This window comes from Lactuca saligna, chromosome 5, assembly GCF_052625555.1.
Source record: "Lactuca saligna cultivar CGN05327 chromosome 5, ASM5262555v1, whole genome shotgun sequence".
NCBI lineage: Eukaryota > Viridiplantae > Streptophyta > Magnoliopsida > Asterales > Asteraceae > Lactuca > Lactuca saligna.
The window spans coordinates 299,320,514-299,333,394 of NC_136421.1; the positions used below are offsets into that span (position 1 = coordinate 299,320,514).

A 12,881-nucleotide genomic window follows, 5' to 3' on the forward strand; every position below is an offset into this window, starting at 1 on the left:
TAGTTCAAATTCTTGAAATGTTTCACCAATTCTAGTTCTCCCATGTCATGGAACCCATAATCAAAATATCAAAAAACAAGTTTTTCATTCGATACTATCTATAGCAGAACCAAGTGCAACATACATCAAATCTTCCCGTTTAAGATGTGATCTTTATTTTTAATCCTTTCATCTATTTGTCCTCTTACATATTCAAAGCTAATCAAGTATCTTATCACGAAATCAGATGATTCTAAATCTCTGATCATGTTAGAGATAATCAGTTTATGCAAGAGCCGAGTCTCTGACAAACCAGAACTGAACAAATCGAAGGAAGGATCAAGCATTTGGCGAACTGAGTTTAAGTTTTAAGTAATTTTCTAACTAGCCAATCAAAGTTCGAGCCTCAATGTCGGCGATCTTGGTGTATAATGTGAACATGAACAACGATTCTGCTACTGCTAATGGAGAAAGAAAAAAAGAATATGATTCCAACATAACTTCGACTGAAATTCTAGTGAATAATTACCTAGTTACTTTTCCCATATGTAAACTTGTCGAACTTCATTACCGAATTTTCATTTAGTTGTAGTAAAATAAATAGAATCAATCAGGAATAGTTATACAAATCCAACAATCTACTATTATGTAGCCGAAAAATCATGAATTCTGCCAGATCTTACACCAATCTAGCTACAAGAAGCAATACGAATCTAAAAATAATGACGGAATAATCGATGATAGTTGCATCTCAGAGAACAAACTTATCTGTTCAAACACGCGCCATCACATCGGCTACGGCGGCGGAAGTTGCAGCTCCGGTGAACGAGGAAAACAGTCCCGTTCCAGGGATCTCTTGATCATCAAGAAATAGATCTTCTGGATCTCTAAACGCGCCGTGGACGCAGATGATCCCTAGCCCTATCAACGAAGCCGACATGAGCAGTGAACCGACGCTCGTTAGAAAGACAACGAACACCGTGAGAATTACTAAGATGCCTAGAATTTCTTTGTCCGAGAAGGTGCGGCCATTGATAACAACCGGTTGATCGGCAGGACGGAAGAGGTAAAGGAAGAGCCAGGCGCAGAGGAGAGATACAATCGTGAATAAAGAGAACGGATGGGAAAGAAGAGAGAACGCGAGCACGCCGGAGAGCAACGTTAGATAGTTGACGCGAAAGTAGTTGAAGTTCTTGCGGATGCGGGATGTGGCGTCGGTGAGCGAATCTGGTTTGGAGAAGGCGGTCCGATCGATTAGCTCGTACCAAGGGCGACGGCGAGCGAAGGCGCGTCTTGTAGACTCGGTGAGGCGAGCTAGGAAAGCACGTAAGGCAGGAGTTGCGGAGATTGTCGACGACCAGGCGGCATTGCCGGTGGTGGACGACGGAGGATCTGAGATCGGGAGTGATTGAGTGGAGGACATGGGTGGAAATATGGAAAAAGTTCAGGGGTGTTCTGGTCAGAACGATCTCAAGTTTTTTGACTTTGAGAGGACTCTAGTACAAAGAAGGGGTATATATACCATGGTCATGGAATTGATATTTTACGTCATCTGTAACCCCTTTTTAACTTTGATGAATCTTGACCGTTGATGGTAAAATGGACGACGAAGATTTGATGTGTTTTCTGATGTACGCGTTATGGTGTTATGATATTATTTTAATTTCATGGCTACTTCTCAAAAAAATTGGTTATTACATCTTTATTTTTAAAAAACTGTTTTAGTAAAACAATATTTTCAAAAAATATTTTCTAATTAAAATGGCACATAAAAACTATTAATTATAAGAAATATTATTATAATTAAATAGGAAATGTATTAATGAATTTCACATTTAATTATAGTAATATACTCCATAATTAAAAGTTCAATTAATGTTTTTTTTTATATGTATCCATAGAATATATGTTAGAAAATCTCTTTCAAAAAATATAATATGTATTTATAGTGGTTTCATACTTGTCAATATATTGCGCATTAATTTATGTATCATACAAATCATCACTCACTAGACGATTCATCTTAGAAGCATTTTTTCAGAGTGCATTTTAAGAAAGTCATAAAGAAAGCATCACCAAGCAAAGGGATATCGATATGGTTATACGTATAGAAGTCAATACTTAAAAGACTTCACATGCTTTCTTATCTTTTAATTTTTTAATTTTTTAATTTGAAAATTAGTAATTTTTTAATTTTTATTTTGTCCAACTCCAATCAAAGAAAATGTTAGATGCTTCAACCAATCATTTTGTGCTTCTTTGTCCGTCTCCTTTACCACTCCACACAAACCCACAAACCTTTAAGGGGGTTAGTGTGCAACATAGGAACCCACACGTGGCTTACCTCCTTCATACCTCTTAGCCTAATATGCTTTGGGTGAGTATCCTAAAAAATTTACACATTATGGTAGGTTCGATATTGGTGAAAAATGGCTATATACTTAGGTTGTTTGGTGAACTTTGCTTAAAAAGTATCGAGTGACTATAAGATAAAGAGGTGGACATTTGTTCTTTTATGTCACGAATTGTGGGTAAGCCAATATGCATGGGCTTCTTTCAAATTCTTTGCAATGCTACTTGTACAACTTTAATTGTCGGGTCCACTTACCTCTTGCAACTTTTGAAAGTTTTGCAAAAGAATTGTGGCCTACCATTCTGTTTTACAAGAATTGATTAAAATCATGTTGGTGAGTTGGCTTTCAATATTGACACGTGGCATATTTTGCAAGGTATTTTGTTGGGGTGTATATGCTTTAATGGATCTTTATTGCATGCTTTGTCCTATTTGTGATGCAAACATTGAGATGACTATTCACCTTTTCATCAAGTGCTTAGATGATGGGATATTACTCGGTTACAATCTATTATGATTAGTGACTTTATGAAGACGTTAGATCCATTTGTGGGTACAAAATCAATTATGAACAATAAGTGACTATGTGATTACTAATTTTACCTCTTATCAATTGGTTACGAATATATAAACTGCAACATAACTTTCTTCCTTCATTCTTATCACAACAAATTTATTTTGTTAGATTTATACTAGATAGGTCGTTTAATCAAAGTATGATAGTTGAACTTGTTGAATCGATTTCAATAGTAGAACTGGTTGAATCTGTTCCAACATTGAAACAACAAATCATCTTAATTGCTTTCACTAGTAGAATCAAAATTGTTAAAGTGCTTGACCTGAAACGGTGAAAGTTGGAAGGTATGTATTGGTTTATTTTCTCCTTTTCTGTGTTATTTTATTTCAAACGATACATTAAGGTTAATTATAAGTCTGTATCTATCAAGATTTTAAAAAACTCGTCATGACTCCAAATTAAACTTATAATTGACACTATACTTTAACAAAATGTCATCTTAAACAAAAATAAAAAAATAGTAGAATATATATATATATATATATATATATATATATATATATATATATATATATATATATGCAATACAATTATTAATTATATAAAAAAATTATCGTCTTAAGTCATATCATACAAACATGACTCGCTACAACTCGTAAAATTTTAAGGCTTAACGTTGCCACCAAATCACGTCTTATTTTGGAACATTGGCATTTATTGAGCCGGTCTATAATTTCTACATGCATATCATATGTTTGATGAAATGATCTAATGACATGTTTTCTCAAACAAATCTTTATAGATGGTGAATGGTGTTCAAGAATGTTTCTATATGCTTCTCTATCACTTAAACCATGAAGCTAGTAAACGAAATTTAGTTACCATCATAAGCTCCAAGGCTCGAATCGCAAAATGAAAGATAACTTGGTTTTTCCTAAAGTTATACTTTCAACAATATACTTTAAGCATCAAATAAGAAAAAAATTACAAAATTGGTCCCTGTGGTACGTAAAATTTTGGGGTTTTAGTCCAAACTCTGAGTTTTTTGGATTCATAGTCTTTTTGGAGTGGTTTGTATGTGGAATTGGTCCATGGACTAAACTCCCATTAAAAAGGATATGTTAACCCCTACATGTGCCTCACACGTGAGGGTAAATTCGTGATTTCATATGCAAGGGACCATTTTTGCATAACCGTTTTTTGGTGTAATTCCTTTTAAATATCCCCACTGCTTGTGATCTTCTTCCCCCAACATCTCTTTTCTCTACCCTTCTTCTTCTTGAGCTTTGTTACAACAACAATGGTTCTATGTTTTTTGTGGAAAAGTTGCTTTGATGAAAACGTCTTGGACCCCTCATAATCCAGTAAGGAAATTTTTTGCATGCACTATGAATAATTCCGTTTGTGGGTTTATCAGGTGGCTTGATCCCCTAATGTGTGCCAGGTCTAAAGCCATCATACCTGATCTGCTAAGAAATTTGAATTCAGTGTAGGAACGGTGCAATGAATTGCTTAGAAGTGTGAACATGCTACAGGATCAATGCAATGGACTGATATGCAGGAACAACATGTTGGTGGCAAATTGCCAAGCATTGAAGGATGACAATTTAAAGCTGAAAATATACCTGTTTAGAAGGTTTTTTTTTGTGTGTGATTGTCTTGTTCTATATCTGGTTTATGTATGGGTTTACTGTGAAGGGTGTTTTGGTATGTGAAGGGTATTAGTATGGATAAAATGGTAATTTTGTTGTAATTTTATGTGATCATTTTTGTAGTGACTTATGATGGTATGAATGTATTACCAAAATTGTATGAATGTATCAGAATTAACACATTAATAGAAATGGTATGAAGATTCATTATAACCAATTGTACATAACCAAAATGCACATTTCATTAAGATTCATAACATAAGCAAAATGCACCATTTCATTAAGATTCATAACATAACAACCAACATGCACATTTCATTAAGATTAATAACATAACAACCAAGTATTCATAACAACCAACCAAAAGATTTCAACAAAATAGTGTAAACATAACAACCAAGTTTTCAAAAGCAACCAAAATCACAGAAAACCCCATGCATGACACATTACTTCTTAGACTGATTCCCACCTTGCCCTTTACATGTCCTAGAGTTGTGTCCCTTGTTCTTGCATTTGCTACAAATAACACTGATATGCTTCCTTGATAGCTTCTGCACTCCATCATTTGTTGGTTTTTGGGAACCTCCTTCTTGTGTAGCATTCACTCCATCACCTTGACTTGCCCTCTGCTTTTTGCTTAACCTTTCACCTTCACTTTATCTTCTTTTTTTCTTAAGCCTTCTCACCTGAGTGCGATGTGGAGGAGGGATTAGCTTTGTGGGACATTCACTTTTAGGCCACATGGATCTCTCCTTAATTGGCTCCACCTTAAAAGAATAAGCCTTTTTTCCATGTCTCTAGAAAATACACCTTGTGAACCCATTTGTAAATGTCAAGCTCAACAGTTCATACTACTTTGTGTAGTCCCTAGTGACATGCTTTATTGCCTTATCATTTGCCCTAAATACCTTGTCCATTGATATACCCACCTTGTAAGTCTTTTGAAAGTGATCATGTATAGCTCTCAAAGGTATATCTAGATTTACCTCAACTTGATCAAGGATTTTCTTGTTGATTAAAAAGGCAGTACAAGCCATGAGTTTCCTGGTTTGCAAACATGTGAGAGTTTGATTTAAGGTCCTTATCAACTAGTCAGATTCAGGTTTGACCTAGATGCATGAATATACCAACCACATGTTACTTTTTGTGTCTTTAATTCTTCACCCTTTCTTTTTGAAGTGGTAGCTTGGCTACCCACTTGGCCTTTATTGGTGACAGGTACAACTCCTCTACACTGTGCCCTAAGCCTTACATTGTCATTTTTTTAAAGAAAATATTCCTTCTTAATTCTAGTGCATGCAGATCAATTGCCTCCTTTAATTCTTTTTTACTTTTAAATTTATCTCCAACTAAAAATGATTGTTTATGTACTGCCCCAAGGCTACACCTTTTTGTTTTCCCAAATTCTTGATAAGAGCTCTTCTCTTTCTGTCTTGGTCGGATCCTTCATCCAAAGATTCGAATTCCTCATTATTGATCACTTCCATATCTTCAAGTTCATGCCCATCGACACCGTTTATACATGATCCTTCCACATCACTTTCAACATTAAGAGTGAAGTATCCTATGTCCACATCCACATCTTGAATACTGTTGTCCACATCCATTATGTCATCCATTCTTGAGATCCATCGTCCTCTTCATACTGTGGATCACTTTCTTCAGATTCATCATCCTCTTCACACTCTGGATTACCCTCTTCGGATTCTCCATCCCCTTCTGTAACATCCCAAATTTCAAGTCCAAAAATTTCAGTTTTAATATAACGTTTTGGAAAACATTTATCGGAAAACATCATTAAGTCATATCATTTGTACACCATAATCTCATGTCTGAAAATCAAATCATAAAAATAGTAACATTGTCAGAGTACAATCCCAAGAAATCTCGTAATGCGGAAATCCAATGTGTGTGTATGATGTGCAGCTACTGCGCCGACTCTTTCCCCTTCGCTGAAGAGGTACCTGAAACAAAACTGAAAACTGTAAGCACAAAGCTTAGTAAGTTCCCCCATCGTACCACATACCATAAATCACATAGCATACATACTGTCGGGCAATTATGGGGTGCCCGACCTACCTGGTATGGCCATTCTAGGGTGCCGACCTACCCGGTACGGCCATTCTGGGGTGCCGACCTACCCATGTCAAGCCATTCTGGGGTGTTGAACTATCCTTCGGTCCTAACAACCGAACCTCGGGGACTATTCCATCCCTTACTGCTACTATCACATATAACATATCATAAACATATTGTCAGACATATCTGGTGTGTCCGACCTACCCTTCGGTCCTAACAATCAAACTCGGGGACTATTCTCCCCCTACTACCACTATCACATATAACATATCATGACAACATATATCAGGTAGTAGCAAACCTAGATGAATATCACAAAGACAATCATCCAACATACAACTCCTACTGGTGGGTCGACATTGTGGCCGTAGACCCACCGCTACTGGAAGGTAACTCACCCCGTATAAATGAATGATGTCAATCCGAGTAAGAAGTCTCTGTCTGCTGCTTCGGCGATTCTTCGGTTATAATTCCCATAAAGATACTTAGTTAGAAGACGATAACTACTCTTAGGGTAAAATGACTATTTACCCCTAGCTACAGTAAATATCTTGGTCAAAGTCAACTTTCAATTGACTTGACTCGGCGAGTTGGGCCGCCAACTCGCCGAGTCCCTATTCTTTCATATAGCCCCCCTCCCGACTCTACTCGAAGAGTTCTCCTTCTATAATATCATCGAATGAACCTTCATCCGACTCGCCGAGTTGTATGAACAACTCATCAAGTTCACCTTCATCCTATGAACATGCCCAGTCTGCGACTCGCCGAGTTGTATGAACAACTCTTCGAGTCCATCTTCAAAGGGTTGGGAGATTGCCTTGGACTCGCCAAGTCTGTTCATACACTCGTTGAGTCCTGTGATTCCCAGACCCATGGCTAAGTCTGATATGCTGAGTCACTCCCCTGGACCCCTCTAAGACCCTCCTAACACTCAACTGCGTTCCTTTGAACCTCAACAGACTGGGGACTCAAGCCCTAGAATCGCGGAGTTCCAAGAACAACTCGACGAGTCAGCGTTATCCAAGTCTTATATCTCGATTTCTGATGTACAACACTCATCCAAAAGACAGATCTGGGCTTCTAAGATCGATCTAGCACGTAAAGTTATGAACTTTACGTGCATGCATGAGAGTATAAGCTTAATGGACCCAAAAATGAGGTATAAAGGTGCATGTGGCTCTCTAAGGCTACAAAGTTGGTCACTTTAGGCCATGTAGTCCCCTAAGGACCCTGGATCTGGAGTCTTAACCCCCAACCATGCTTGCACTCATGATTGGTCACCAAAAATGGTTCCTAAAAGCCCTAATTCACCCAAAAACGGATCTAGAACATGAATGAACAAGGTATAAGCTTTATACCTCTAAGGAAATCTAGATGCTACACAAACTCGAAATCTCCTGGTTTCCTCTTGGCTTCTCAAGCTTTTCCTTCTTTCTTGTGATCACAAACTACCAAAATCACCAAAAAGGGCCTTAGATCTCACAAAACGATTAGGGTTTCAGTATGAGGTGTTCTGGGAGCATAAAGGACGATGGAGGCTACATTAAGACGTTTAAATAGGGTGTAATCCCTCAGATTTAGGGTTTTGTCCAAACAGCGCCTACTCGTCGAGTCGGTTTGCCGACTCGTCGAGTAGGCCACTAAACTCCCGTGTCCAAAGTCGATTCTACTCGACGAGTTGGAACTTTAAATCGCCGAGTCCCGGGCCAAAATGTTATATTTACTTGAATGAAAATACGTACCAGGAACCAGGTGCTACACCTTCATACTCTGCATCATCCTCATCATCTCCAATCAAATTTTCCATAAGGTTATCAAATAGCTCATTCAATTGTTGATTATCATTATTAACAGGGGGTATTATAGCACCCTTCAACAACATTTGATGCCTCTTCAACACCAGTTGCAATCTCCCTAACACCATCAATCTCATCAATATGAACATAAGTTGTTGCCTCTTGAACATCAGTCTCATCAATATGAACATAAGTTGTTGCCTCTTGAACATCAGTTTAACCATACTGATCATCATTCTTTTCATTTGATATGTGAACACCCTCATCAATTTCTTATAAATTAAGCCTCTTGCTGCAAGAACCTTCACCTCTTTTGGAATTCCCAACTCTACCCCTTGTATACTTTGGTGAGAAAGTATCATTCTTACTCCCAAAAAGAATCAAAGACATGTACTCACCAATAGGCTCATCATTACCATGGGTCATATTTTTTTGATGGAGATTCTACGTGAATTTGACCCTCAACTTCAGCCCCTTGATTATCATTTTCTGGTAATTCCTCAATGACAACTTTACCCTTTGCATTTGGAGACATGAAGTAAGTTGGTAAATTTGTTTTCCCATGCTCTATGTACACCTCAATCAGCTTGTTATGTTCAATGTAGTTAGAAAGGTTGATCACATCCTGATCATTCCCTAAAGCTCTAAGACCAAATTGAAAGTCACCATTGGGTATCCTAAAATGGTAGTATATCAATAGGGATTCATCAGCGAATTCAAAATTCTATGGGTCTAGGTAACCTAGGTCAAGCATTATGGCATCAAATTTATGTACAGAAAACTCATCTATGTCCACATAATCAACATAACGCACTTCACCTCCAATGTACTTTATATCATGTAACTTATTAAATTTTCCACTGTGACGAAACTTAATACTAAACCATGTGGGTGCACCCGCTAAAAATCAAAATTAAACATATTAACAAAGTCGGAATTTTATCTCTTTTTGTTCTAAATCAATAAGAAAATGCAAAATATGAAAGTTAAAGAAAACAAAGCAACTTACCATATATGGCTGTTACGTCAACAACTTTATGTTTTTGTCTGATATGCCACCATTTCGTATTAAACGTATGGTCTTGTATGCGTTGCATTGATTAACTTGTTTGGATAAGCAACGAAGGTTTTTTGCAAACTCAATAAAACAGAAGCAAGGAGAGAGTTGGGGATTTGATAGTTGTTAGGAAAAGTAAATGAAGGATAAAGGTCAAATAAGCTAAAAAACTATTTATGTTAAAATGGTCCCTTACATATTAAATGATGGATTTACCCTCACATGTGATGCCCATGAGAGGGTTAACAGATTTTTTAACAGGAGTTAAGTTCATAAACCAATTCCACATACAAACCGCTTCAAAAAAACCATGAATTCAAAAAACTCAAGGAATGAACTAAAACCCCAAAAATTTACATACCACATGAACCATTTTTGCAATTTGTCATCAAATAACTCAATATTTGTAAATACAAGTATATCCAACCAACCAAACCTTAAATATTTAAACTACTGTTATTACTTGAGAGGAGTAAAAAAGAGCAGCACCAAAAAAGAAACAAAGGTATAACAGCCATAAAGGAACAACTTTGGAAGTTTATGAACTAAAAAGCAGCATGAATCACAAATTTTTGGTCATAAGAGAATTCTTGACAAATAACCATATGTATGAGAAGTGCATGAACTGATACTACATTCTTAAAACAATTTCTTCAAACAACACAAAAATCTTTTCATGGTTCAAACATATCCTAATCACCAGAAAAACAAGAACAATCTTCCAACTAAAAAATATGACTTTCAAACTCAAAACTCCATTCCCCACAGCTCTTTTCTAAGCCACAAGTGTGCTAGCAGTGGTCGATTCACTGCAATAAGAAAAACAAAAGAACATTCTTAAAACAACCTTTCAGGGAGAAACTTGATGAATTTAGACACTTATAAAACATGCACATGTATCAAGAATACTTCATAAAAAGGGAAAGAACTTACTATTTCCAGACTGGTGGAAGCTTCTTGGTTTTCTTGTAGTAACGAGCAAGACGATGAATCCTGCTTTCAACAAGAATGAGTCTGAATTTAGAATCCTTATCCTTCCTGTTCCTCTCCAAGTGCTTTCTAATTGCAACTGCCTTCTTGATCAAGTGGTATAAATCCTCTGGGATTTCAGGTGCAAGTCCTGTCAGATTAGTAAAACAAAACAGATTAATACAAATGAGAGAATAACATTAACAACACAATGAGATTATGAGAATGATAATATGCTTACCATGTGCTTTGAGAATCCTGAGAATCTTGCTCCCAGTTACGCTATTCACCTGAGCAATACCATGGGAATCACGAAGGATAACACCAATCTGGGATGGGGTAAGACCTTTTTTAGCAAACTTACAGATGCTATCCTGAACCTGAAAGAGTATTAAGAGAAACACACAAACAGTTTCGGTTAGAAAAAGGTAAGAATTGATTCCATGAACAAAGAAAAAGGTAAGAATTGATTACATGAACAAAGTGAATCAAATCAGGAGACGATAAACTATGAATTTTTTAGATTCACTTACATCTTGAGGAGAGATCTTCAGCCAGCTTGGCGGAGTTCTCTTATATGGTTTTGCTGAGGCGGAAATACCCTTTCTGTCAAATCACAAACATTACATTCATAAATCAAAAAGCATTCATCATCCGAGTACTTCTATATAAGCTAAAACTCAATAACGACCACTTCAACAGAGAAAACGACTACACGAAGACAAGAAGTTCGAAATTATTCGTCTAAAACATATTCATAAGAATCTAATGTTGACTAAATGACTTGTTTCACACTCGAAAACCACGATTAAACGTGCTTCGAGGATACGAGAGAGTATCGAAGGCATTTCCAAAAGCAAAAGTATACACCTCAGTAGCTACCACATACACAGATCTATTTCGAAGATCAAATCAGTACATTTCAATGCTATATGCAGATGGATGAGGAGATGTTACCCGGAGCTGTGCATACGACCCATGGTGACGGAGATGTGTTTGCCGCTACCACCTGCCTGACTGGTTGAATTGCTTGAAAACCCTAATCTGCGAACGGAGATTAATTGCAAACCCTAGCAGAAGAAGCTCGTATTTACGCTTTAGCGGTTTAGCCTTTAGGAGGTTGGCCCAATTTTCACATGAGTTGAGTTGGGCTTTCTGTTCTTACTGCTTTAATGGGCTTATCTCAACTTATAAAAATTTCATTTTCATGAATCATGATTATACTATCTTGAAATATATAAATTGTTTATTTTTTTATGGAAGAAAAAAAAAAAAAAAAAAAAAACGTCATGCATGATAAGATACTAAAGATGATAAACGTATCTAGAACGTGCTATTGTCCTCGTGCATATGATTTTGGTACTTTTATCAAAGAAATTAAGATTTTAATCGAGTATCTTATTGTTTGGTCAACGTTCATATACATGATTAGTAAGGGGGTGTTTTCGATTGCTTGTTAAAAATATTATGTTTTTTAATAAAAAGATGTTAGGATTAGCTTATATTGTTATCAAAAACAATGAGGTGAAGAAAATTTGTTCTATGAAGTTGGACTTATAAAAAAGTTACTTATATAATATAAAATTTATCTTTTATAAGCTCAAGTTTTACTTATATAGTAAAATTGGTTTTATCGGACTTATATAATAAAGTTGAATATAAAATAAAGTTAAAAACCATCAAATACCAATAAAAATAAATCAATAATGTCAACGGAGGCAAACGGAACGGAGATTACATCCCCCGTCCCCACCCCCAAAAAATTTCTGCTCCACCGCCCCCGAAATCTCCACCCTTTCCACCCCCGCCCTCACCCCCGAATTCCCCTTCTGACCACCACCCCTGTCCCCGATTGATTTTGAGCTATCTTATTTGGGCTAAAAGAAACTATTTTTTGAGTAACAAATAGATATTTTTAACATAATTTAAATGTTACAAACAACTTAAAAACATGTTTTTTTTTGTATGTAAAAATCATTTTATTGTTTATTATATTTATATAATTAATATATATATCAATTTATATAATTTATTAACGACCCCCACGGGGGTTTCGGAACGGGATTACCAACCCCCGCCCCCTCCCCCGTCCCCGATTTTTTTCAACAAATGTCTCCATACGGGACGGGACCCCTACGAGATTGGGGTCTTACGGAACTTTTGACATCCCTAAAAATCATTAAATGATTGTTATTCAAAAATGAAATTCTTTTTAATGAATTTGAATTTAGATGAGTCAACTGAAATATTACAAACATAAATATCAATAAAAAATGTATTGATAAATCAATTTATAAAAGATATATTGATGAATCAAGTACCAATGAAATGGTAAAATAATAGGATTAGTTATATGCAATCTACTATAATAAATAAATGATTTTTTTACCTTTCGTCACATTTTCATTTAATTTGTCATTTTTTATTTTTTGTTATTTTGAATTAATTTTTTTTCCACATATCATTTTATAAGTTTTTT

General features: G+C 36.1%; 1 protein-coding gene and 1 pseudogene across 1 annotated transcript; both read right to left on the reverse strand.

The window, feature by feature from the left end:
• Positions 1-524: 524 nt before the first annotated feature.
• On the reverse strand, positions 525-1,478 carry LOC145048346 (PRA1 family protein B3 pseudogene; annotated as a pseudogene).
• An 8,563-nt stretch (positions 1,479-10,041) lies between these two features.
• On the reverse strand, positions 10,042-11,495 carry LOC145048347 (small ribosomal subunit protein uS15-like). The gene is made up of 5 exons (XM_078996808.1): positions 11,360-11,495; positions 10,936-11,008; positions 10,644-10,782; positions 10,367-10,553; positions 10,042-10,242 (listed from the first exon to the last, which is right to left on the reverse strand). Exons 1-5 carry the CDS (start codon positions 11,380-11,382, stop codon positions 10,209-10,211), a joined length of 456 nt encoding a protein of 151 aa, XP_078852934.1. The 5' UTR covers positions 11,383-11,495; the 3' UTR covers positions 10,042-10,208.
• Positions 11,496-12,881: the final 1,386 nt, after the last annotated feature.

What these genes read in the sequence shown, in the direction of transcription:
- LOC145048347 (XM_078996808.1), bottom strand. Translation starts at nt 11,382, where the DNA reads ATGGGTCGTATGCACAGCTCCGG. An exon ending in GGTCGTATGCACAGCTCCGG is followed by an intron (nt 11,009 to 11,359) that starts GTAACATCTCCT and finishes GTGATTTGACAG; the next exon opens with AAAGGGTATTTCCGCCTCAG. An exon ending in CAGGATTCTCAAAGCACATG is followed by an intron (nt 10,554 to 10,643) that starts GTAAGCATATTA and finishes CTAATCTGACAG; the next exon opens with GACTTGCACCTGAAATCCCA.